Source organism: Salarias fasciatus, chromosome 11 (assembly GCF_902148845.1).
Source record: "Salarias fasciatus chromosome 11, fSalaFa1.1, whole genome shotgun sequence".
NCBI classification, from domain to species: Eukaryota; Metazoa; Chordata; class Actinopteri; order Blenniiformes; family Blenniidae; genus Salarias; species Salarias fasciatus.
The window spans coordinates 32,863,791-32,891,746 of NC_043755.1; the positions used below are offsets into that span (position 1 = coordinate 32,863,791).

Consider the following 27,956-nt stretch of genomic DNA (forward strand, 5'->3'; position numbering starts at 1 on the left):
ACGTTGCACAAACAGGAGCGTCCCGTGGTGGAGCGCTCTACGACTCTGGTGTCTGTTGGAGACTGCCTGCAGTGCTGTGGGGTCAGGGGTCACCGGAACGGTGGCTCCTCTTGATGTACACGACGATCTGTCGTTCCAGATTATAGAATGTGGTGAGAAATAATGTCCACATGACATTTTCCAATACAACAAAATTAGTTTTTGAAACTCTGACTATGCTGTAGAAAGTTTATCAACAAAATCAAAACCAGCATCAGGTGAAGAACATGAAGTCACCAGTTTTGTCAAACCAGTAACTTTGGATGTAATAACAGAAGGAGTCGCTATGTTTAGGGTTTGAACCAGTTTGTCTTCAGGGTGGCATAAAGAGAGTCAAAATCAATAACTTTCATTTATTTCTTTAACCTTATTGTTTTTCCTTGTAGGATGGGTCCTGGTTCTCTGAATAGAGTTTATATTGGTTTCTTTGATGGATTTTATTAGTTTATTTGCCATGGCGTTACGGGAGGTTGGGTAGATACATCTCCATAAACTTTAATTTTTGTGAGGCAGATCCAACCTCAGATTGAGAGTTTGGAGCCATAAATTTAACGCAGTCTTACATTCACTCAGCTTTAATTGATTAGCTTTGGTTTGGTCTTTGGTGAGATGAATACTGAGACACTGGAGTTTGGATTTAGCAGGAATGTGGCAGATTTCTTTAAAAAGTGTGTCACGAACAGCAAAGATTTCAACTCTTTTAAGTCTGAATTTAGTCCTGAATGTAGACAGTTTAGTTTGATTTTCATCTTTTAGAAATAATGTGTTGTTCACTCTGTGATTTCTGTACCCAATACGCTTAGTTTTTTTCACGTCATTACAGTTTCTAAGATAAACGGCTCACATTTCAGTCACTAATATGATCCGGTTTGGTGGAATGGGAAAACCCTGCAGGACTCCGACATCGATCTTAAAATGCTGGCATTCAGGAGAAAGACATGAATTAGTCCACAAAGCAGGTTTTTAGATCGAGGGCCAAAACCAAAATTTTCAAGTAAACTCATGTTCTTCCAAGTCAAAGGCTTTATAGAAGTTCAGGAAATCTGCTGAAATTCTCCTCGAGGTCTGATATCCGATTTCTGCTCCTCGAGCTCTGAGTTTAAATTACATCTGGAGCAGGGTGGAGGGTTCGTATTTTCTGCCAGCAAATATTCAGCTACTCTATAATATCTATTTATTTTTCCCCAGGTCTTTTTTTATTCTTTTATCATGAGATAGGGTTTTGGCAAATGTTGTATTTCAGGTATTCCCACTTTTTGACCGGGGATGTAAGCTTATCCGATATCTTAATTTCTGAAATCAAGAATTTAATATTGTGGCGTTAATTATTGTTTTTATTGAGGCTGGAGTTGAATTTCCAGTATTTATTGGGAAAATGTTTTCTTCTTTTTATAGGTTTAATATATAAATCAGACAGTGGTGTGTGTGTGTGTGTGGAGCAGCGGATATATTAGTTCATGACACAAGAGGTGATTTGCTGTGAACCACTGGTCAGTCCGTGACTTCAGGTTATAATTTGAGCGAAACCATGAATATTGTCTTACTCCCGGATTAAGACGTCGCCAGACATCACTTTAGACTTTGTTCATGACAAAAGTTGTTGAGTATCACATTTGGATGACTTGAGAGTGAGAAAGGCGTTTATCAAGAAATCGTCCTGGAGTCAGTTCAGACAATTATTATTTTTGGGTTGAATGTTCATGATAGCTAATTTGTTCATTATTGCAGCCTGTTAATAAAGATGAACTTCAAATGATAAGAATGAGAATCGAATCTCTGATGAGACCAGTGGCTGTTTTCATCTGCCTCCTGAAATAGAATTTCCAAATCTGACTGTCTTCCTTTTAGAGTGACTTTCTCACAGAAATCTAAAGTTAGAGTTCTTCCCTTTCCAAAATAAAAAGAAGCTTTTGCTTTGTTAAGTCTCTCAGACCCCTTGTTCAAGAGAGAGTGCAAACCTTTAGCAGCTGTATGAAAACCCAGAAAGTGAAACCAAAGGAGAACTTTATGCAGCCAAACCCTGAATGTGTGACTACCTTTTTATGCCACATATTTTAGGATCAAGTGCATTTATGCTGCTGCCACAAAACTATTTTCGGTGCTGTGAAGCGTTTTTGTATAAAAGTATTCCAAGCAGAATCGAGTGTTTAATGATATAAAGTGTTAAGAAGAACTATAAATGTTTCATATTCCCCCTAAAAACACACCTTCATAAAGTCGTCACTGTGTTTGACCAGGTGTTGCTTTTATACTGAACCACCAGACAGATTTGAATCATTGTGGTTTTTTTGTAAGTCGTACCCCAACCAGACGACTCGCTCTCCACCCAGACTCACATCCCCGAGGATAAACCCCGGAACGCTCGTTTCTGCTTCCACAAAGCTGCGATCAGACAGAAACATCCCTGCTGATTCAAGTTTCTCTTCTTTTATTGTGAACATATTTCTGCTGTTTGCCTCGCTCGCTCTGCGGCTGCAGATAAAGCGCCCGGTGTCTGATGACCTTCCAGAGCTGTAAAACCCCATCCTGAGTACTGGAACCCGCCGTGCAGTGAAGCTCTTAAACCTTCCCGTCTTCTGCTCCCGCTGGACTCCCCGGATCACGTTTCGTGTGATTGTGGTACCCGAAGCCTTACCCGACCACAATCCAGACCCCCGCTTTAAAACAACGTCCGTCTGCCTTTGATCTGCGTTTCCACCAAGACCGAGTGCTTCAGGCCCCAGACCGTACCTTCATCACGCTTTATTTCCCACCAGATTCCTTCCACAGCCTCTTCTGTACTGTGGTTCTCACTGGCGAGCGTAGCTGGGAATGACTTTTGTTATTTTTTCACGTGTTTGTCTGGAAATCTGCCGCTGTGAAGACGGACGTTCTGCTCAGATGAGGCGTCCAGTATCGGCCGTATGTGAGATTTCAGTTCCAAACCTCTGGTTCTTTTTACCATATTTGGGTTGTGATCGTCTTAAAGTTAGCATTTACAGTGATTGATCGTTTTTAAAGTTGATCACAGCCATAAGTTGTGCGGTGAAGGAAGCTGGCTGCTCTGTCTTTGTGAGACACGTTTCAGAAAACGGATTTCACTGCTTGGTTTGAAGGGGGTCATCGTGTGGAAGATGTTTCCCCCACAGACTGACTGCGACGTTGTTGTCAGGCAGCCGTGACTCGGGCGTCTCCCCGGACTCTCCCGGGCGTGATGAGGAGGTTCGGGCCGGGGGATTTGCTCTCTGAACCTTTGCCTCTCTCTTTCGGGCTCCCCCATGGTTGCGCGATGGATTTGGGAGCCTTTTATTTTATCCCTGGCTGTCTGTAGGATTTGCAATCACACCTGGGATTTCCCCGTGTCAGACCTGATATTCCTGACGTGGATCGTAAGCGGCTGAAGAGTCAGGATGTAATGAGAGGATGAGGAAACGCTGTAGCACCTCTATATACCCTCTTTGTCAAAGTTTAAAATGCTGTAGACGTGCAGATTGTCCCTGTTGGTGGCTTTGGAGAAACCCACAAAGAATTCCTTTGTCTCTTCAACCAAAAAAAAAAAAAAACCTAATCAGTAAACCTTTACTTAACATTTTCTAAAAAAGGCATCAACCTTTGAATACCAATAAATGTACACTAATCCAGAGTCTTCCCGTCTCAAAAAGCAGCACAAACTCCCTCAGTGTTCAGAGATCAGTGACTAAAACAAGCAGCCTCTTGTTTCTGGGCGAAGGAAACAAGCCTCTCTCCCGTTCCTACATTAGTGGGAACTTTGTCTTAATTTATCGCTCTGGCCTCCGTCCAGAGGGGCTCCGCTCCACCTTTTCTTTGCTTCCTTTCTTCTGGTTGCGGAGGATGAATGTCTGCCGCTCAGACGTTTAATTTTCCTCCGCAGCATGTGGAGCGTATGTGTCAGAGAACGCGTGCGCCGGCGTGCCAAGTTCCCACAGTAACCGGCCGCCCGGCGCTCCGGCGCTCCGATAACCCGGTGAGGTATTGTGGTAAGAATAGGTCACCCGCCTCCATCTCTCTCCCTCCTCCTCCTCCTCCTCCGCTCTCGTTTTTTTCTTCCCCCCTCTGCTGTCTTCTTTCTTTCATTCTTATTTATCTCTGCCCGTCCTCCGTCTTTCCACTCGTCTTGTTTTCTGTCTCTAATATCTGCCTTTCTGTCTGTCATCATCTCATCTCCTTGACCTTCTCCACCCCCTCTATCTCTCTCTTTCTCTCCCTCTCCCTCTCTCTCTCTCTCTTTCTCCCTGTCTCTCTCTCTCTCCCTCTCTCTCTCTGTATCTCTCTGTCATCATCATTACAGGGTTGATTACCTGTCATTATGGCTCATTAGGGGCCTATCAGCATGGCGGCAGGCAGGGGAAGGAGTCGTGCGGGGGCTGGAGGGTAGGAGGGCATCTGTCAACACACCCCTTCCCCCTCCACCCTCCTCCACCCTCCTCCACCCTCCTCACCCTCCTCACCCACTCAGCACACACATACCTCCTCTTCCTCGGACTCACCCATCCGAATCGTCCTTCCAGGTGAATTGTTTCCAGCAGGATGAGTTACGTGAAGCTCGTTCTCTTCCCTCCAGAGACGATCGATACTGTGCTCCTAACGTCATTTCAGCGCCGCATGTGTTCACTTCTGACTGAACCTGTTTCTTAATTTCCTTGCTGTTTTATAAATGTCAGTAGCCTCCTAAAAGCTTCAACTTTCAGTCTCCTGCTCTGTTTCAATGACCTCTTGTCTTTCTCATCTCTCATTTCTCTGTCCTCTGCAATCACTTCTTAATCTACCTTTCATTTCCTCGTCTCTGCTCTGTCCTTCACTGTTCACTTCCAGTATTGTGCCTCTTCTTGTTAAATGCAACATATCTTTCCAGAAAATGAAGAAACTTTAAAGGAGGGGTATTATGCAAAATCCACTTATTTGAGCTTTGTATAAAGCTATAGTGGCATTTCCCCATTAAAAAGACGCCTGGAGTTGTTTCCTGAACCATTCACGCATATTTGAGCAATCCCTGAATCTCCCCCCGGCAGCCATGTTGAGCGCTGAAACGCTCGGTGCTGCACTGCTCCGCCCGGAATGCACATCTCCCCCCATCTCTGACGTAGTCTGCAAAGCTCCTCCCGCACAGCTCGCGCTCCCCCGTCCCTCTCGGGGGCGGGGGAAATACACCGCAAATCGCCGAGATGGACGCTCTGAGGGGGCGTGTCACTAAGCTGAGGAGATTCGTAAAGAGACAGGGACTCATTTCCAGTTGTTTGAGGCAGCCTGATGCAGAGGAACATTTGATTTAAGTTGTTTTTGACACATGCAGCTTTCACCATTCACCTTTGGGCAAAGCTGTTGCTTGAGTGCTGTAGATTGATGCTAAAGGGCTAAAAATCATGTAATACCCCTCCTTTGATATTGGGCTGCAAAAAAATTAGCCGTCTGCATTTTTCTTTACAACCTTAAAGGTGCATTAAGGAGTTTTACAACCTTAAAAATACTTATTTTCCACCATAAATACGTTACACATTTTTAGTGATGTGTACAATGTGCCCTGACATATTCATTACAAGAACCTCTAACAGCGCTAAATTGTCACTTGAAAGTCACAGTACCGGTCCGGCACCAGCATTTTTTTGGGGAGAATTTGAAAGGAATGACGTAATGCGCGCTCCGGCTGGTTAGGTTTCGTTTTGTCCGCCATTACTCCGCCAGATGCTTAGTGAGCAACAACTGAGCTGGAGCTTCCAGAAAGTAAGAACAGACTGGCTTCTAGCACTGCCACAGCTCCACACAGACTCCACCAGGTACAAGAAACTTACATTTTACTCGAGCGCTACTAAACGAGCGAGGAAGAAGTTCCTCTCTTCCGTGCACACGAGCCACAGGGACGAGTTTTTCACTAAGCTGCAGTTACGCCAAAGGCCTGCGGGGGCGCTGTTTTGCATAAAACGAGCAAACTCCTTAATGCGCCTTTAAATATTTTCATTGTCAAGTGGAAGATCTTTAGGATTTTTAGCATTCCTGTGAATCATTAAACTACTTTTCAGTAAATCAAAGCTACTTTTCTGAGAACTGCTTCACGTCTGTGTTGCATGGAATCGACCTGTGAACCGGGGTTCACACACAGTTCCTCTGCGTTTCCTGGTTTTCCCTCAGAAACAACATTTCCGATGTCAACCCACAAGTACTGATCTCAAGATGTTTTGTATATTTTCTTTTCATTGATGATATTCAATTTATATCTACTAAATATTAGCTGCAATTGATTGATGAGCTTGTTCAATGCATAATCTATCAGTCCAATTTTATGTGGAAACAGCATTCAGTCAGTTTTTAACCGTTTCAGATAAGATATGCAAATTGCATTTATCTGTAACCTTCATTTATTCTATGTGGGTAAAATCTGGGACATTATTTACTGCGTATTCGTTAAAAACATGCCCATGAATGTTTTAAACCGATGCTACACCAGTTTTTGTTTTAGGACCTGCTTGTTTTTCCGATCAAGCTGCAGACCTTTAGTGTGACTGTTCTGTTTCAAACATGAACATTTCATCAACTGCTATCATGGTGTAAAGAGCTTCGAAGTTGCATTGAGAGAAAATGAGAAAGATTATTGAATCCATTTTCAGGAGAAATTCCAACCAGCAGCTGCCTGCAAGCAACAAAACTTTACAACTTCGAGTTTGTTTTTTTTTTTCACTCACTGTTGTGAAACCAGTGTGTTGACTTCCAGATGCTCGTCTGTGTTTGCATAGCAGAAATAACACAGAAAAATGGTATTATTTACTGAAACTGGAATCACTTTTGATTGTAATTTGACACCGATGTCTCAGCTGTGTGCTGATGTGCAGAAGAAGTAACTTTCTGAATGAGACGTGTTTCAGTGTCTGCAGCTGGTTGAAGCTCCCAGACGTCGCGTTTGTCCTGTTTTTTGTTCCATTTGGAAGCTTTGGTTCCTGACTCGTCCTGCGTTTGCCGCCTGTGTCTGTCCTCAGGGCTGGGAGGAGAGCTGCGACGCCGCCGTCTCCCACCTCCTGCGCACGTGTCTGTCCCGGAGCCCCCGAGACCAGGCCACGTCCCTGGCCCAGGCCGGGGGCCCGGTGCTGGGCCTGCCCCGCGACACGGCCCGCCTCAAGAAGCACATCGCCCTGCTGTGCGACCGCATCGGCAAGGGCGGCCGGCTCACCCTGGCGTCCGAGGCCAATGTCCCGGTCCCTGCTCAGGTCCAGAATCTCGCCGCTCCCGGTGAGTCGCTCACTCTTTTCTGTGTGTTTGTTTTTTTTTTAATTTTGTCATTTTACAATGTGTTTGTTATAAAGAGTTGAGACATTCACTAGAGGAACTGAACCTGAGAGAAGGCTCCAGTGAAGAACAGCGAGCGCCGCCTCGCCCTCAGTTTGGCGTTTGAGACGGTGCCTCCTGTGTTCTGCTCCCCTGGTGCAGATTTAAGGCCTCAGCAGGCAGAAACATGAAGCCTATTCATAGAAAACCTCGCAGCCAGCACAGGCTCACATTAAATGCATCTGTACACACACACACACACACACACACACACACACACACACAGTCTTACATAAAGGGACAACCACAGATACACATATGAAAATAAAAAATACCGTCGGCAGGCGCAGACAAACACAGATACACAGAGCAGAGCCTCGCATGAAAACAGAACTCATGCACAATATAGAGACTTGTAAAATCATACATATACATACACTCTTTCACACGCAAACACACATCCTACGGATCATTTAGCCTCAGCGAAGGTTTATGGAGGTGTTTCTGACAAGATCATCAATTACTCTGCGCTGCTGCTTGTTCTTTCAACCTGAACTTGCTTCGTTCAAATACACACACTCAGTCTTTTTATGTGAAGAAATCTTAAAGTTATTCTCATGTTTTGCAGAGATAATCCATGTTGAAATTCATCATCAAAACAAATTATACTGAAATATGAACACTTGCAAGACATGTGCATCATCTTTAAAAGTTATGAAAATTAATAATTCCTTAACAATACAGCTTGAATTTGCCATGTAAAGCTTTAACACTTGCAGAAAAACTGTTGTTTTAAATGAACTCATGGATATTCAGTTGACTCAGATCCATTGATTTTCAACACTGATCCATCCAGCTGCAGGTCGCAGAGGAACACACACACACAGCCTGATCCTCGGGATTCAGGCAGGGATTTCGTCACACACACACCATCACACCCTCTCACATCCAGCTTTACACACACACACACACACACACACACACACACACACACACACACACACACACACACACACACACACACACACACACACTATCAATCTAAAATCCATGTGGACAGTGAGGGAACACTGAATCGGCCAGAAAATCCTGCACAGGGAAACCATGCAGACTCCACACAGAAAGCTCACCAAGCCCAATCGGGACTCGAACCAGGGAACTTTATTTTTGCTGCGAGGCAGAAGTGTTTACCAGCACACTGTGGTGACTGTTGACACATGTCTTGTGCCAAAAACAGTTGAAGTACTGGAACAACTGACTTGTAATGAAAGGTGTGGGTTCAGTGCGTGCAGCGTCACGCCGCCGACCCGGAGTTTTCCACAGACTGCAGGAGACTTTCAGATAAAGCCTCTGTTTTCATGATTAAGTAGAGAGAGAGTGTGTGTGTGTGTGTGTGTGTGTGTGTGTGTGTGTGTGTGTGTGTGTCTGTGGAAAGTGAGAGAAGGAGGTCCATAAAACTTTAAAGGCTTGTTTAAAAGCCATTATGGTGATAGCAGTAATTCAGCACAGAGTTCAGTGGCATTGTGTTGAATCAATTAATGAGGAGCGTGCATGTATGTGCATGTGTGTTCATGTGCATGTGTGTGTGCATGTGCATTCGTGTTCGTATCGCAAGAGATGGTGAGTGTGTTTTTGTTTACGTTTCCTCGTGCCGTCTCTCCTTTCTGTTTTGGTCTGCTGCCAAAATTCACACAGATTGAAGCAACACACACACACACACACACACACACACACACACACACACACACACACACATATACATGCAACGGTGTTTGTACTCCGCAGTAAACAGTGATTTGTTAGCTGTCTCAGATGTTGCCCCCCACTCCCCCCAGTAAACACTCGTTGACATTTCCACCAACACACCAACACACACTTACACACGTACCTGCGGGTGGTTTATACCGCAGTAAAGCCCGGCTTCACTTTGAAAATGGCATTTGTCTTCAATTTTAAGTTTAGTCGAGAGGAAAAGACAGAAACCAGATAATTTGCATCTGATCAATGTAACTTGATGAATTGATGGTTAAAGCGAACAGCAGAGTGTATGCTGGCAGCAGCTGAGCTGCTGGCTTAATTCTGACATATACTTGAATACATTTAGTACACAGGCTTTCGTTTTCTTCTGGTTCATCTGTTCTGCATCCTCCAGGGAGTTGTCGCTGTGCAGGTCCAGGAAACTCTGGAGCGGTCACCCGTCCATCAGAGCTCAAACAACAGAGACACAATCACACACACTCACATTCACACCCACAAGCAGCTCAGGCTCCTCGGCTAACGTGGCGGTGCGGCCGCCTCATCCTGACCTTCATCCTTCGTGTTAATGTGCTGCTCGACGCAGCTCGTCTCCTCAATGGGATGATCAGCGTTTGTTTGACTGCGCGCTTCATGCTTTTTTTTTCCTCTTTCATTGCTGAACGGATTCTGGTCTGGTCTCCAGTCTGCTGTGCCGTGTTCTAGTTATCCTGCTGCTTCGTGTTCTCCTGGACTTCCACCTGCAGCTGGCTCCGTCTGTTTTGTTCTCAGTATCTCTGCATCTCTGCGTCTCTCTAAATTGTGATTATCATGGCTTTTTTTTTTTAATATTCTCAGTTTTCCCTCTGCTTTCGTTTCCTCTGAATTAAGTCCAAAGAGTCTCCTGATGTTCATGTCGCACACACACACATCCATATGGTGTGTGTAAATGTGTGTGTGTTGCAGTTATTTTCTCAGTGTTCCACTGGTAGCTGTGGTTTGGGGCCTGCGTCTATTTTAGACTTAAAGAGAGGGGAGAAGATGGGCTGCAGCGTCGGAGTGTGTGTGTGTGCATATGCAGTATGTATGTATCTGTATAATGTGTGTGTGTGTGTGTGTATAGGTTTGGAGGACACATGGAGGAAAATACACGGCGCGTTATGTGTAAGTGCAGGTCGAGTCCTGTGTGTAATCCCGACCAGCTGTCTTTGTTCTCCCTCTGTGGCGTTTCGTAATTGAAGAGTTCTCCTTCAAAGTGCTCTAAATAAAACGGCAGAGCTCTATTTTGGGGAAGAATGTGCCGTTACCTGAAGGTAAATCTGTAGCGATAGGCCTTGGTGGTTTATATTTCTCATTTGAGACTTTCTGCGCTCTTCCTCCAGCCGTGTGAAGAACAGACAGACGACACCAGGTGTTTGATTCTCACTTCCTGGCTTTTGATGTTCACGTTCTGAGGCGCTCCACTGTCGGTGTGCAAATGCGTGGCTCCCAGCGTGCTGTGTGTGTGTGTGTGTGTACGTGTACGGAGAGGGGATTGGAAAGGCGTAAAGCCCACAGCCAAATTGCTGGTAACCGCAGCGGCGCAGTGTCACCCCCGTCTTCAGACCGCAGCCCAGAATAAAGCAGGAATGCGCTGGTGTCTCCGCGCTGCAGACCAAGGCACGGCGTTCTGCTGGCAGCAGCTTAACCCCTCAGCCGAGCTGTCCTCCAGACGCCGCTCCAAAACCGTCCCCGCACATTCACAGAGAGCCACAGGACGGCTGGGACGGTCTCCACATCGTCCCCGGACCGTCTTCAGGTCGGCGGCTCGTGGCTTCCAGATGTTGCTCCCGCTGCGGCTGCAGGTGGAACGAACCTTCGCCATCCCGCCATCTTCAGGTGTAAGACAGCGTGATGCTCCTGAAAAGTGTGGCTTTAATTTCAGTTCATGAGAAGCTCTGATTTTACACTCTGGCCTCTGAACTGCAGCTCAACACTGCAGTCTGTAATTTTCACCGTTGTCTACCGTGTTTTGTCAGCTACTAAAACTCAGGTTTGATAATAGTGATTAGGCATTTCCTGAACACTCGTCACGCTGCTTTAAAAGTCACATTGCCTGATTCGCTCATTATGCTCATTTGAAGTTCATCCGTCAACTGGAACAAAATGATCGAGCTTCAATAAAACAGCTGTTAAAACCACCAACAGAAGCTCCTGATGATTCCTTTAACGCTCCGCCCTCTTCACACGCTGCTCATTTAAACGTTTAGAAGATGTTTAAAGACATTCAAGAATCTGAGAAAATCCTACAACTTTCTTAAATTTCAGAACTCCTGCAGATTCTTTCAATTCCAGAACTCTGAATAGTTGTAGAAGCAAAGGAAGAAGAAATGCGGTTGTTTAAAGGGTTTGAAAACTGATAAACCGTCTATTATACGGACGCGATCACAGCCTGGAGGCTCACCACAGCTCCCAGCAGGCTGTGCAGCACCTACTGTTTACAAAGAAGTGTGTGTGCGTGTGTGTGTGTGCATCTCTGCTTGAGCGTGCCGTGTGATTTTGTTTCAAGAGTTGCTCCAGTGGTGGGCCATTTCCTTACCTAATGTTGATATAAGGGTGAGGTTAAAACACAGGAACACACACACACACACACACAAGCACACACACACAGAAATCCACACATTCCTTTATGAAAGTGTAAGACAGCCGAGGAAAAAAGAGTCGCCTAGAAAAACACCTGCCCAATTAAGAGCGAGGCATATCCCATTTCAAACAACTGTGATTGTGTGTGTGTGTGTGTGTGTGTGTGTGTGTGTGTGTGTGTGTGTGTGTGTGTGTGTGTGTGTGTGTGTGTGTGTGTAGCCACTGTGCTCACACCAAAGAGAACACGATTGGCTTTAAAAAAAAAAAAGAAAAAAGGTCCAGGATAAATATTAGGCAGGGCTTTAGGATAATCTGTACACACACACACACACATACACACACACACACACACACACACACACACACACACACACACAAATGTAGACTCAGTGGGGGAGATGGAGACACACACACATTCTCAGACACCTTAAGGTAGACATGATGGCAGACACACACACACACACACACACACACACACACACACACACACACACTGGTGCGCTCATCACAAAGCCACATTAACCGAAAGCACCGTGAAACTGGACACAATCCTCAGGGAGCAGAGGAAATGAGGAGGAAGGGAGGGATGAGAGGAGGAGGAGGAGGAGAAGAAGGGATGGAGGGGGTTCGAGAAGTGGACAGAAGAGACGGGACAAGACAGAAAAGACACGAGGAAGAGACGGAGGGAGGGAGGGGTGAGGAGCAGATGGAGACAGGATGGAGGAGGAGAAGAGGAGGAAGAGGAGACGGAGTGGGGAGGCGAGGCGGGGTGAGGAGGAGACGGGGGGGGGGAGAGAGGTGGGACAGGGAGGGAGACAAGGCGTCCAATTCATGGGCCTCAGGAGCTCCCTAAATCCAGCCTGATCCTCGGGATTCAGGCAGGGATTTCGTCACACACACACCATCACACCCTCTCACATCCAGCTTTACACACACACACACACACACACACACACACTTGCAAACCACATGTTTAACTTTCTTAACTCCGCTCCCTCTCAAGCACACTGAAAGATTTGAAGTTGTGAAAATAAAAGGACGAAGCGTCGCCGTCGGTGTGTGAGCCTCAGCGCCTCGACACTGATCCAACAAAACAAGTAAATAAAAACTAGACGACAGCAGTTTGAACCTTCTCAATCCGGCTGCCTGCTGATTGTTTCGCTCACACGTTACGCAAAGTTAATGGTTCTGCAGCTGAAAGGATCAAAGCCGCCGCGGCGAAATGTGGAAACACTTTAAGTCCAAATCTATCTGGAAGTATAATTTCAGCTTTGCAGCGCAGACAGAAACTACACAGCAGCATTCAGCGTTTGGCACTGCCAGCCTGTTAGAGCAAGCCTTCCAGTGGACAATTAAAGTAAAGAAAAGAAGAAGAAGAACCAGCGTTTGACTTTTAGATTTCTAGGAGCACAAACGCCTCCTTTCCAGAAAACCAAACACCTCACACACTGTTTGTTGTTGGTCAGTGGAAGAAGTTGTACTTCTCCACCTGTTGTCTATTATTATGGGAAAAAAAAGAAACTTTAATAATCAAAGTAAAGAAGTGCCTTTATTTCAAAAATATGAATATTTGTTTAGACTGTCTTTGAATTATTTTTGTGAAAAACAATCAATTTATTAACACTTTGAAACTGGTTTATATATTTTATTAAAATAAAATGTGTAATTTATGCTGTAAAGCTTTGAAGTACAGTGATGCTGCAGACGTCAGCATCCATAACATGACGGCCCACACTGCATGGATTGTTTTTATGAATACATGTGTGAACGCACAGTTGCACACAAACCATTTCATTTGTTTTCCCACTTAAACCCAACCCTAGATTTATACCCTGTCCCTTACTGTTCTTTTCAGTTTAAAATACAGTCCAGTTTCTTAATTTTCTTCAGTTCTCCTTGTCGTCTGAGTGTGTTACCTTCTTCTTCCACTGATCTTTTACCGATGCTGCTTCTTTACCCAAACTGAATTATTTTGACTTGAAGCTGTTGTCCCATTTTGCTTCATCGTATTTAGTTTTGCGTTCGACACGTTTCAGTCTCTGATTAAGTGATGATACTGTTCTCATATTGCTTTCGTTATGTGCTATAATGATCGTTTTCATCACACCCCTGAACTCTGTAGAAGAAAAATAAAGGATTAAACATCACGAGCTGAAGTAAGGAAGTCTTCTGAACGCCACGATGAGGCAGCTTCTACTCATTCCTGCGTTTTCTCAGCCTGTGATGTAAGACACTTCCTGCTGAGTTCATACTTTTGGTAGAACACAGATGGATGAAGCTGGATGGTGGAGGTGTTGGAAGCCATTGTCGTCTCTCCTATAAAAACAGTGGCAGATGTCAGTAAGACTCTGTTCTGGTCCTCTTTCCATCCAGGGGGCGTTGAGCCGATCGCGGAGGTTTCTGGTGACGGGGAGGAGACGGAGTTTCCACAGGAGGCGACCAAGTTCACCAAGAAGAAGCAGCCGTCAAAGAAAGTCAAGAGAGGTAGGAGCCGGGCGCCCGGCCGCGGCGCCTTGTTTTCGGAGTCGTCATCTTTTGTTCCCAGCGCTCTGTGCCTTTATTTGGAGCCGAGCGACCCGCCGGCGGCTCCGTTTCACCTTGTCCCAGCTCCAAGCGGCCCGTATCAGGCCGCGGCGGCCCGGCGGTACATCCGCAGCATTGCTCCCAGCTTGTCAGTAAATCCCGAGCAGAGCCCTGACACTGATATCTGTTCAGCGTCGGTCACACTCCCGTAATCCGCCTCTATTTTCCCCTCGCAGCGCAGCGCTCTCGCTCGCATCTGTTATTTGTTGGTGCTGCTCTGACCGCCGCTGGCTCTCGGTCTGCACGGTTCGCATGGTTCGGATTGTAGCCGGTGCCACGGGGATGAAATCAAACGGCGAGCGTGGGTCTGAGGACGCACGTGCACAGCCGCCGTGCCGTGTGTCTCAGCGCGGAGCTGCCGTGGTTATTTCTCCACGCTGCTCCGTGTCAGAGACGCCAGGAGTCGCCTCCTCACCGGACTGAGCAACAGTCATGTACTGAAAGTAGCAGAGGCAACCTGGACACGCAGTGCCTCCACATAAGGCCCGTGAGCCAAAACCAGGCCGCAAGAGGCTCCAATCCGGCCCAGCAAGCTTTCTTTACGATTAGCAGACGCATCGTGACACTGAGAGCCAAGCTGAGCATGAAAGCTAACAGACTAGCATTAGCCTCCAGTCGTGCTGTCAGGGTGAGTTTGTAAAAACATGCAGAATGCAGCAGTTTTTGGAATATTTCACTGTATTTTGCATCGTTAAAATTAACTTTATGTTGAGATTATCGTCACTTTCTGTTGCAGTTGTTTAGTTTTTGTCAAAATGTCGACATTTTCAGCCGACACACTGTGAAAAACTGTGAAGTTTAAGCTGAATTGTAATTCTGGGACTATTTCACCGGCCCGGCCCACTCATGACATGAAATCAGACTGAAGGTGGATCCTGTGATCTTAAATGTGTTTGACGCCCCTGCTCTATACTCATTGGCAGGATTTGAACCAGCAGCCAGCAATTTAAATTAAGGCAGTAAAGTGTTTTTTCACGTCTGATTTTTGTGTTTAGATGTCCTTTTGAATACTTTAGTTGATTTCTTCGGGCTCCTGCAGGATAATAACCCACCAGTGTTGTGACTGGATTTATTTTCAGCAGGTTGACGCCTCAAGGTGCTTCGTCCTTTTGCTCTGATTCAATATTGTTTAGATTTCTACCTTCCCGCTCTCCTATTTATCAGTTTCATCTGGTTTGGACACACACACACACACACACACACACACACACACACACACACACACACACACACACACACACACACATACACACACACACTCACACACACACCCCTGCCAGAAAGGGGCTTCTGGTTTGCATTGAGGACAAATCCGTGTTTTATGACAGTTTGTCTCTCCTAAACCTCGGCGGACAGCTTCCCTTTGATGGGCTCTACTTTCTTTAGTGGTGGTGTGTGTGCGACAGCGTACGTGTGTGTGTGCGCGCGTTTGCGTGCGCGCATGTGTGGCTAATCCACTCAGGCGTCACAGCTAATGAGAAGGGGAGGTGTGTGAGACTCCGAGACGGAGACACAGGGATCATTAGATACACGAACATATAACATCTATACACACACACACACACACACACACACACGCACACACACACACACACGCACCAACTGCCAATCAGTGTGTCGGTGCCAGTCTGTTCTCTGGGCTGATTTATGACCTTTGCATGACACACACACACACACACACACACACACACACACACACACACACACACACACACACACAGACATACACTGCACAAATTGAAGCAAGCCTTAGTGCAAAGCAAATCAAAACGTATTCAGATCGTCGTCACAGCCGATCGTTGGTATTTATACTCATTAGGCTCCCAAAGTCTGTGTTATGGTCTCATATAAATGCTCCACTGTCCTCGTGTTGCAGAAAATAACCTTCAACTACGTTGTTTTCAACATTTCTGCTTTTCCCATGTAAACAGAGGTGAAAATATTCTGAAACAAAAATGCAAAAACGAAGCGTTTCCACCTGAAACGTCGTCATGTAAATCTGATGCACAAGATTTGGCCGGCGGCGGCGTTATCGCTCCCACAGCTGCTAATGTGGCCTCTGAGACGTGGCAAATCGCGTTCTTAGCTGCATTAAGCTCAGTGCAAACGGACTTTAAGAAAGGTGTGTTGTCTTTATCCGGTGAGCTCTGCCGCGGCCGTCAGTCAGCGGTGCCATTATTTGAGCTCGTCTGTCGGATAATCTAAGGCTTAATATCAAAATAGAGACTTGAGAGCGCTTCCTCTCTGTGGCTTTCTGTCTGACACACACACACACACACACACACACACACACACACACACACACACACACACACCAGCAGACGTCACTCAGACCAGAAGTGATCGAGGAAAAGGAAAAACAGAAGCAAGGAGGAAAATGATCTCTAATTAGCATTGTTTGTCATGGAAACCGTCAGAGCAGGTCTGTGGTTTGCACTTAAAACAGGAGGGAGGAAGGAGGATGGTGGGGGGGATCCGGGGACGGAGGGGAGGCAACATCGTGTCCAGACATGTCCAGTAGCCACCGCTCCTCCTCCTCCTCCTCCTCCTCCTCCTCCTCCTCCTCTCTGTCCTCAGACTGGAAGACAGACGGAGAACAGAGGAGCAGTGACTTGTAAAGGCTTCGCTCATATCCGTGTGACTGTTTGGGAAACCTTGCAGTGAAAGTTTTTCTGACCAGCCGACTCTCAGCTTTTCCTCCTGATAGACTTGACTCTCGTTCTGTTATCCACCGTTTACTGTTTGTGTCTACAGAACAGAAAAAGATGCTTCACATTTCATCCTCAACACTTTATTATTCTCACTGGTTTTACTTAACTTTATTTGAGGAAATTTACACTAATAGTTAAAATCAAGCTTGAGTTTTGCCAAACTACTGCCCGAATGACAGTGAACAGAAATCTACTTTATTTCTGAGAACACGTTCTTAAACACGTTCACATGCATACATCTACACAAATATGAAAACAGATCATGTACAGTTTATCAAGAAGCTGCAGTGTGTATAAACTCCCTCCTGCCACACATGAACACAAACAGTAATTACATCTGAAGAGGAGGAAGAAGAAGCTGAGCTCGTTTGATCCAAACTCTCCTATATTCACTGACTGCAACATGGAGAGAGCTGATACGTGTTCAAACAAAGCATTCCACTGCTGTTCTGTACGCACACGCACACGCACACACGCACACACACAGGTCCAGTCAACAGTAGTAGTGTGGGTTTCCTGACATGTTTTGCTTGGAGAGTCACTAAATCTTCTGTTGCTCTGCTGCAGTACGTTTTGTGTCACTAAATTCATGAACGAGTGGTTTCCTAATTGTCAGGTTTTCAGCGTTCCTTCATGTTTTCAGTGCCACCGACAAGTTGAACTCTCCTCATTTCAAATGCTGCAGGTGTATTAGTGGTGTGCTGGAGGTTTGTAGCTGTGAGTAGGGCTGGGTACCGTCAGATATTTTTCGAGTACAAGTACTTTTTCGATACCTTACGTACGGTACCGGTTCCTGAACGGTACTTTTTTCGGTACCTGCCTTCACGGCGCACAGATGACGCCATGACTGCATTTTCACTTCATGCCACTAGGTGTGCTGTTTACATGTTCAACCTTATTTTACACAGACACCACAGAGGAAGAAGGGCGCCGCAGGCTCTCTCTGCACGTTGTTAAAAAAGAGCGTGAGCAGGCAAGACGTGGTAGGTAATATGTTCAATTCTGCGAGGAACTGAACGATCGTTTCCACACGGCGATTGGGACAAATGGTTGGGGGAAAAAACAGACGCCAGGCTCCCAGCATGTTTATTGACCGCGCAGCCACTTTAAGAACCGAAACTGAGACCCGTACGCACGTCTCTTGTTCGGTACCAGTATATACCCAAGTTTTTCAGTCGGTACCACTGAGGTACCGTTAAACGGTACCCAGCCCTAGCTGTGAGACATCACACTTTAGACGAGCCGAGCTAAACTACCATTGAGAAGGAGAAAGTGGCACAAGCTCATCTATTTCCAGATACAGGTTCACAAGTCTCTGACTTTAAAGTAATTCAGCATCACGGCAAACTGTGAACGCAGAGACGCCACGCGGCGCACGCTGTCTGTTGGTCTGTGAGCACGCTGGCAGCCGGAAACCACGTTTGGTCGACTTGAAAGGCTTCAAAAGAGGAAGAGAGCCTGGAGTGGAGCGGACCCTCTCTCTCTCTCTCTCTCTCTCTCTCTCTCTCCTCAGCTTGAAACGGAGGGATGAAAGACAGATGAAAGGGAAAGTGTCTTCCTTCTCGCCTTTCCTGGCACTGCATCCCTTTTTGTTGTTCTGCTCCTCCCCTACAGCCCACCTGGGATCACAGACACCATCCAGCGCCCAGACGCACAAATGCAACCAGATGAAGGCAACGCACATGCAGCTACACTCTAATCCCCCCCACCTCTCTCTCTCTCTCTCTCTCTCTCTCTCTCTCTCTCTCGGCCTGCACTTGCTCCTGTCAACTGACTGCAGCTGTAGATTTATGCTAACAGCTATTAGCATCGCCTGTGTGATTCATATCTTCTTCAAACAGCCATTACTCCCGCGGCCGCTCTCGTCCGATCGCAGCCTCTCCGCTCTGCCGTATTGCACCTCGCACCATTAGCGACGCACCTCCAGCCATTAGCCGTGTCCTTTGTGCATTAAGAAGAGCTTAAGGTTTCTCCATTAGGTGATGAATCCTGATGAAAGCTGCCATCCATTACTGACCCTGAACCAGCAGATGAGTCAGGCTTCGAGATGACCAGGAATCCCGGAAAACGCCCCGTGGAGCTGCAGCGCCGTTTTCCAGCGTTACCATTTCTTACCATTCCTGTAGAATCTGAGAAAACGTAGAAAGAACCAAACACAAAACATTTTACACCAAGCGAATCCAGTGAACTAAATAACATTGCTTCATGTCGCTTTAGTGTCACGCAGATTGGCCGTTACTGGTCGTCTGTTGTCTTGATGTGAATATTAACTGCACCTGATCGGTCGAGGCGTCCACTTCCTGTATGGTTCCCTTCATTTTGCATCATTTGAACATGCAAACTTCCAAAAAACACCGTGCAAACTCGTGGGGTTCATGCTAACGATTTTGTTTTGAAAACGCTGCCATGCAAACGCAAAACTTTCCTACAACGAAAACTGAAAAAAGATGCATTTTCACTTCCGGCGCCCCGATGTAAACGGGCTCTCAGGGCGATAACAATAAGAGGATCGCATCAAGGTGAGCCCTGCCAATTAATAGAACTGGGTTTTGGCAGGTAGTGAAACATCCCAGCCCGGATCAGGTGTCAAAGAGGTGAAGCTGCTGGAGTCAGGTGATTCCAGAGGCTCCTCCACCTTCTCAAGAATAGCTCTGCTACACTAAATATGGGTAATTATCCAAATGTGGCCTGAAAAGAAGAAAAAAAAAAGTCACAAATTATAAGGTAATGGATATCAGCGGCATTACAGTTTGCCCTCAGGCTGCTGTTGGTGTCAGCCTTCAGGAAGTTCATTTCAATGACTTCGCAGCGCTTTCAAGCCCTGCATGCGTCTAATTTGTATAACATGTACAGTCACATCCTCCGGTGTGGACAGGGAGGTAAATCTGTGCAAACAAACCCCTCCACTGCAGCGGCGTCTTCTCCTCCCCGGCGAGTCGTGTGAAGCGGCGGCAGGTAATGAAGCCGGTCGTGACTCAGCGCGAGTCGTGGTCTGAAGCCAGAGGAGGCCTGTAGGAACACGGCGGCGGTGCTCCGGTCCCGCCGCGCCATCGGCTTACTGCCGCGATCCGCGTCCAGCAGCCGCCCGCCGGGCGCCGTGCGTGCGGCTTTCCTCATCCCGCACGGGATCCTCCAGGGCCGCGGCCGCCCGACCCCAGCGCCCCCCGTCTGGAGGCTGTGAATCGAAACACAGACAGAAAACCAACCCTTGGTTGGCCACACACACACACACACACACACACACACACACACACACACACACACACACACACACACACACTCTGAGGTTAAGTGTCCTTGCAGATGGAAACTAAAATATGTGGCTGATGAAGCTTGAATGCTGATGTGTGTGTGGAAATGAAGTGTGTGTGTGTGTGTGTGTGTGTGTGTGTGTGTGTGTGTGTGTGTGTGTGTGTAAATGTTTAATGGTGTTTATAGTCTGTAAAGGGAGGAGTGGTTGTTACAGAAAACACTGGCTGGAGGCTCGGGCCCGCCGGAGGACTGCAGAGATGCGTAATACGTGGAAACTTGCTGAATGGGTTTTGGGGGCTGATTTTTATGAACTCAAGACTTTACGATCTGTTTAATCATCAGCGCTGAGGAATTGGCCCCGTAACTCTGATCGCTCTGCTGTAAGTCTCATTTTCTCTCCACATGTGTGGGATGCAGAGTAGAATATTTTTATGAGCCCAAGTTGTCGATAAAGACAAGAAAAAAAAAACCAGACTGATTAAATATTTTTGTTAGTTTTGAATGAGAACAGGTTCATTATTTAGTAAAAAGACATTAATGTCAGTGAAAATAAGAATTTCTTTTCTGTCTCCACGGTTCTAACAGGCCGTAATCATATTTAGATAAATAAATCATCAGAGCATAATGGCGCTCATTCCATATATATCTGAGGAGTTTAATGTACTGTAACCAAACATCCAGGAGGTGCCAACACACACCAGACGTGGAAATGTCCCGAGGCCGAGCCGCAGGCTCTCCACAGCGTTTCCGTCCACAGCGACACAAAAACCTGCAGTTGTGGGGTTAAAGATTTCACTCAGTGAGATCGTCTCGCAGGTTCCTTGAGAATCTTTACCTTGAGAGCATAAACCGGGCCGCGGAGGAAGATTTCACCTCCAGAGTTTCAGCAGAAGGCGTTGGTTCAGCCCTCGGGCTCCCGGAGAGAGCTGACAGGTGTGTGACGAGACGCCGCAGGTCCTCCGTCCAGTGCTGGACTTCCCTCGCTGCTCCTGACTCAAATTAACTCTGGCAGGGTCCCATTTCCCACCTCACACACACCTTTCAGTCCCACACACACCTCTGTTTCTTCACTGAAGAAAACAGATTTGTGAGGAAGCAGTTGATGCTAATTCGGCGCTGGATGAGATTCGGCAGTTTCACAGCAGAAACGTCTCCGCTTCGGTGTTTTTAGATTTAGTTGCATGCCGGAATGCCGCAGGAGTTTGTATTTTTGCCTAATCAGGGGGTTACATGGCATTTAAATTGGTGTGGTTTGTTTGCTAAATTACAGCTGGTTTTTCAGCGCGTGCCCCCCCCAACGCCAAACATGTCAAATGTGCGCACTTAAAATAAAACGGCCCACTTCCGCTACTCCAAACCCATCCAGCGCGGCGTCGACAGCGAGGTGCACACATCTGGACGTCTGTCCTCCAACCCCAGGTCCCCGTCTGCATCAACGAGACGTCCTGAAATCTGTCGAATTCAGAAGGACTTCCTTCAAACCTGCGATCAACACAACGAACGCCAAGGATTAAAGTGTTTGGGTATGTTCACACCTCAGGTTTGGCCAAATTAAAATGCGCCGTGGTGTGATTACCATGTAAAAAGCCTTATAAACGCCACACAAGAGGAAGTCCAGGTCCACTTCTGAACAAACAGCATGCAGCGCTGACCAAAAGCCTGTAAACAGGCCCAACATGAGATGTGTCAGACTTTACGAGAGCTGCGTCCTTCTGCAGTACCACAATCTGGAGTCACGTGCCAGAGAACCCAGGAAGAGACGCTGCCTCTGAGTTTAATATCTACGTGCTGAAGAACCTGGATAACAGCCCGTTGCCTTCACATGCAAATCAGATCAAAGGTTTTTTATGAAGCCTTCATAGCCGGGTTCCTCAATTAGCACACCTCACTGCGGACCCAGGGCAAATGGCACTTTTCCACAAAAAAAAGAAAAAAAAAATCTATCTGTAAACATATATTATTTTTATTAATCACCAATCTATCGGTATGTGCTACTATTCTATCGCTAATTTTTGTTTCATTTTTAGTCAAATATGTTATGTTCCCACTGCTGTTGTATTCAGTCGCTCAGCGCCCTGCGTGCTGTGTGTGTGCGTGTGTGTATGTGCATGGATGTGTGTTCTAGAGAAGAGGGAGACAGCACTGATTGGCTGTTGCCTGGGTGACAGGATATTATGGGCTGTCATCTCTATGACAGCGATGCGCTGATTGGCTGAGAGAGCGTGCATGCTGCTAGCAAGACGGGACGGACAGCACCTTCGACCTGCCTTGTACATGACCGACATTAATAAATGGACCCAGGGCCGGTCCCAGGCATAGGCCAACTAGACGGCGGCCTAGGGCCTAATGTGGGGGGGGCGTGGCCATACAAGGGGCGCCCCAACGCTCCGTGTTCCATGTGAGCACCGCTGTGCGCCGCCCTGCTGTGTGGCGCGCTCCGTCGCACCGCACTGCTCGGCACTGCTCGGCATCGCCCATCAGAGATCAGAAACCAAGAACACAGCTGTTATTAGGCCCTGTTTACTCAGAGGCACTCAAGACGCAACTTTTTGACAACGGGCCGAATCTGTTTCCATGGAAACGAAGGAAAATACAACTTTCTGAAATGCTGTGACTGATGCTCAGTAGATGAACAATGACACCAGTGTTTCCTTCAGAGTGTCTCGACTCCCAGTCCAGATTCTCCTGGACTTGATGGTTTTAGGACAAAAACAAACCCCCACCTCCGGCCCAGCTGAAACGATGCTATCGCTAAGACTGTCATGGAAATGCAGAATTTGTTTTTAAAAAGAAAAAAGGCTCAGAATATAAAGAAGATCTAAAGCAGTGACATGAATTCTGATTCTTGTTCTTAAACAATGGATTGCCTCCTTGTGTCTGGACTGGAAAAGCGTCACTCCATCGCTGCCCCGGACTCCGGACTGCTTTTGATCTCCGGACTTGTAACTTGTCAACAACATTTTTAGGTAGCAGCATTTGCTGTTGCCCTGTAACTCCCGACCTGGCGCATGCCAGCAGAATCCCCGCCGCATGGCTATCACGCCATCTCCCCAGCTATTCGCTGGCCCGGGGTGTGTTGACGGAGCGCTGATGAGACGCGGGGCTGTTTAATGTGTGTAATGTTCCACTAATGTTTCTGCGATGGCATTATCTGATGGGCTATTTCTGGCCCGGGGCTAATGCTCCCGATGATTACCGATAGAGATGTGCAAGGCGCTCCGAATACCTGCCGGCTGGTTTGGGTGCCGGAGCGGACCGCGGCGTACGGACTCGTGGCGCTCCGTCATGGAAAGTTCGGGAGTTTTTAAAGGCCAACAGCAGCCGCTAAGTCCCGCCGGCGAGCTTGTGCTGGCGCTGCTCATTCCTGTAATCTCAGCGAATCGCTGCAGCGTTGTCCGGGTTACCTTAAAGGCTCGGAGCGAACATGTGAGCCGGAATAACAGCAGCTCCTTCTGGGAAAAATATATCAAGAGTTTATTAAACCAGCACGACGCAGCAGGGAGTTTCATCGGAGAAGTCCAATTAATCAAAAGCTTGTTGATAAGTGTTGTGAGTTATAGCGGTGAGAGGGCGGGACCGGGACAGGAGGAGGGAAGGAAAAAAAACCAAGAGGGGGAGACAGGAACTGAGATAAGCATCAACAGACCAGACAGTCCCTCCAGAGGTGGAAACCCAGATGTGTATATGTGTGTTTCCCCGCAGGTCGTGTAACATGTGGTCGGGAGGCAGTGTCCGCCCGGCCTCCGCGGCTCCTCGGGGAACCTTCCAGAAGGAATGAGCGCTCTTCCTCTGGGAGGCCCGAGTAGGAAGTGCAGCTTCCAGCTCGGTGGAGCCGGCCTCCACGCCCCCCGCTGCTTTTCACATTACGGCCGTGGCCGCGGCGTTACGGGACACAACCGTTAATCTCAGACGTTTTACGCTTGCTACTGGTACGGTTCATACATTTCATGGGTCACTCCAGCTGTTTAGGCCTCCCACACACACACACACACACACACACACACATACACCCCTTCCTCGACTTTGAATAATGAAGAGCACTTCATGTTTTAATACTCTGTGAAAAGAGGCAGATCTTTGACGGACAGCTGAAGAGGGTAAAGAGAAACTGAGTGCATTGCACTGTGAAGAGCTGGAATACACACACAGCCAAGATGTAATTCCTCCAAGTCGTTCCTGGTCAAATTCTGTCAAAGATTTTCACCTTTCATTAGTTACTGATGCTTTACTGTACAGTGAAACACTATATATATAGATTTTTCAGATTTGCTGTTTTCTGGATTCTTTATCTAATTTTGTGTCACCAACCCCTTAGAGCTGTCAGCAATTAAACTCAGATGTTTTTGGAGTAAAAACCATTCATGCACAGGAAGAACATGCAATCTGCAAACCGAAAATGCCCCAAACCCTGCCCGGAACTGGGGAAATTCTCACCATGAGAGGAATTGCTCAACACGATGTTGCTTCATGAAATCTTTTTATAAACGCAGAAAAGATTTTTAATTTTAATCGGCTCGTCTCGTTCCTTCGGCTGGCAGCTCTACAGTCAAATACAGAATGTGTTTTGTTACCTCAAGTCACCACAGGTTTATCAAGATGCCCCAGAGGGTTCTTATTCAAAGGAACTGGAGCAGAGGAAGTGAATTATTGCGTTAAAATACCAAGTGGAATTAATTCAAGGAGAGGTGATAAAATCTTATTGACTCACTACTTTTTTTTCACAATATTTGGATGCGAAACAAACTGTTATGTAAAAATCTCACATTATCATGGAGCTCAATAGAGGAAACACTTTTTGACATCAAGAGTTTGCACTAGGTTTAGACCAGGTGTGCTAAATATATTTTAATACACATAAAGTTCAATTTCATGTGGGTCAAACCACTGAAACTTTCCATAATAACCTTTAAATTTAAACTTGGTGGTGCAGATTAGACGTCATATTAATGTTCACAATTTCACAAAACCAAATAGTTACAACCGAAAATCACAGTAATCTCAATATAAAGTGATTTTAATGAAACATTGTGGTGCAAAATACAGTGAATTGTTCTTACAAGCTCAGTTAATCCATTTACAAAGAAAGGACGACAACATTTACAAATCTGCTCAAAATAAGTTCAACCAACCATTTTTTATCAATCAAGTTCTCACTGTAGTTGTTTGAGCAGGGATCTTTTTACTCCCCTGCTTTTTTACTGAACCCCTTTCTTTTGATATTTTTCGATCAGTTTCCATGTTTTTCTGCTCAAACTAATAGTTTTCATGAACGTTTTGGAGGAATGTCTTCCTGAATTCCCGTTTTATTTTCTGCATAGATTCCCATACGGATGAGCTCAGTTTCTCTTTGGAAAGAGAAAATTGAATTTTCACTGAAGATATCACAGTCACGACCCAGTCTGTGGTTAATGTTTCCACAGGACAGAGGCGTTTTAGCAGCTCTATTCCCAGTGCACAGGCCATCTCGCAAAGACAAATTTAGCAGTTTTCTGGTGATTAGGGACTGTTTTCCTTGGTAATAAAAGCTCCTCTCTGCTGCTCCGCCCCCCCTTCCCCCCGACCTCCCCCCTATTCTTTAACAAGGGACCTTTAATTTGCCGAGAAGGAAGCAATGAATTGTGGAGTATACTTTTCCACCGGCGGCCTGGGAAATGTTGGCCTCTTTCGCTCCCTCTGTCCTGTCCGTCCAGCGCAAACCCTCCAATAGGTAACACATGTGAGCGGAGCCGCTACTGCGCCGCCGCTCGCTGGGATTCCAGCTGTGTTCATCTTCACGTGTTTGTTTTGTCTATTTCCCTCCTGACAGCACGCACAGGCATCGTACAGTTAGACTCCCAACACTCTTTAAAAGGCAAACGGTTCTCACAGGCTGTGAAATATTGAAAACTGTATCGTAGGAAGAGGAGTAATGTGTTTTAAAGGTTTTTTTTTGTATAGCTATGTTTTTCATGTCTGATTTGTGAATCGAAACCCCCTGTGAATGTGTGTGTGACTTTACAGCGGTATGTGAGTGTGTGTGTGTGTGTGAAAGAGGAGGGTTTATCAGAGGAGACGTGTCAATTAGCCGGGGGTACAGAAGGCAGAGCCCGGGGTCAAAGGTTTGGGCGGGGGGGATTCATCAGCTGTCACTAACTATAAAAACTGACTGTGTTACTGCGCACGTGAGTGTGTGTGTGTGTGTGTGTGTGTGTGTGTGTGCGCGCACCATGGCGAGGACCTTGTTGAGGGTCAGCAGCCGCTGAGTCGAGGCTGAGAACAGACAGCGGCTCGCTGTGTGTGGCCACGCCTCCTCGAGGCTCACTTGAAACAAATGGTCGATTTCCCCGTCAGAGCCGCCAAATCGAGCCTCAGGCCCTGTTTCCACGGAAACGTTTCAGGTTAAAACGCGTCGCTTTTGCTCTCTTGTTTCAGAAAAGTTTAGGGTTGAAACACCAGTGTTATGAAAACAATGTCCATTTACATGGCAACGACGGAAACACGATATAATTAGCATGTTGGGCCACAAGTAGGCGCTGTTGACTTTGTAATGGAACCACACACACACACATCCACACAGAACGGTACACTATAAACATTAACACTCGGAGTACACAGACTGGACTGAGAGTCAAACGTCCTACTGATTAGTGCAGGAGCAATGTTCACTACGATGCTCACTGAGCCTGAACGGTTTCAAAAAGTTCTGTTTTCTACTCGTTGTCATGTTAGAGGATCTTCAAAACACAATGAAAGTTTCCCATTTTCGCTTGAAAACGTGTAAATGGAATCCAAATACATAGAATCAAATTTGAATATTCCCTCTTCCACCCACTTTTTACTGCGTGGAAAGCCTCTGATGGCAGAGCTGTGCTGTATTTGTATAAAAATGATGTGTATATGATCAACTTCTAAACTTGATTATGACCTGAGGCACTGACGGCGTTCCCATTCATCCCTCCATGATTGTTTATAATGTGTGTGAACCTCGGTGCGTTTCCTCCTCAAAGCCAAATCCGTCCTGATTGCCTCTCCTCCTCTGTGTATTCCCACTTGTCACAAAGCATCTCATCGGACACGGATCTTCACGAAAAAATAACACGGCCCAAAACATTTTCAGGTCGCAGCGGGCGCCGGAGGGAAGCGCACGTCGTTCCAGGTCCTCATGGCTTGAAAGAAAAACAAAAGGCTTGAGATGTGGCCAGACCGTTTCAAACATCCATAAAACCCAGCTGCTTCCAGTGTGGAAACCTGTCTGTTTTACGTGATGGATACCAAATGTCCACACACACACACACACACACACACACACACACACACACACACACGGTTCTCTGGGAATGTAAATGTATTAAATGTCAAGAAACCCAGTCAGCTTTCAATTTTTGGTGTTGACTCTGATCTTGGGATGCGGGGCTTCAGTATGAAAATGATGGTTAGTCTGTTTGCAGCTCTCATGACGCTGCAGACCAACTTCCACCATGAGTTCATGGATCAGCCTTGACGATGTGTGATTATGTCCAGGCTCTGCCCGGTCTGACCGTCTTCACGTGACTTTTCCTTGCTGTTGCTGTGTTAAGTTAGTTTTGCTGTGATAACCAGGAGAACTTCAATAACATCCAAGATCTAATAATGGCTCAAACAAAGCTCCAAATGGAAAAGGAAAGTCCAGCTAATATCCGAATGAACAATGGCTCCAAGGTAATGATTTCAGTTTTCCAAAGTGGAGAGGTGGACTTTCTGCAGCTCTGGAAACGGCCGGTTCCTCTCAGGGCTTCGCTGTTCTGC

At 46.5% G+C, this 27,956-nt stretch overlaps 1 protein-coding gene across 2 annotated transcripts in view; it reads left to right on the top strand.

Moving 5' to 3' along the window:
- The window catches only part of bbs9 (Bardet-Biedl syndrome 9), a 160,471-nt gene that overhangs the window by 93,536 nt on the left and 38,979 nt on the right, over positions 1–27,956 (top strand). For both annotated transcript variants that reach the window (XM_030102972.1, XM_030102973.1), the window contains 2 exons: positions 7,005–7,254; positions 14,020–14,130. In XM_030102972.1, the coding sequence (XP_029958832.1) occupies positions 7,005–7,254; positions 14,020–14,130 (361 nt within the window). The remainder of the gene's footprint in view (positions 1–7,004; positions 7,255–14,019; positions 14,131–27,956) is intronic.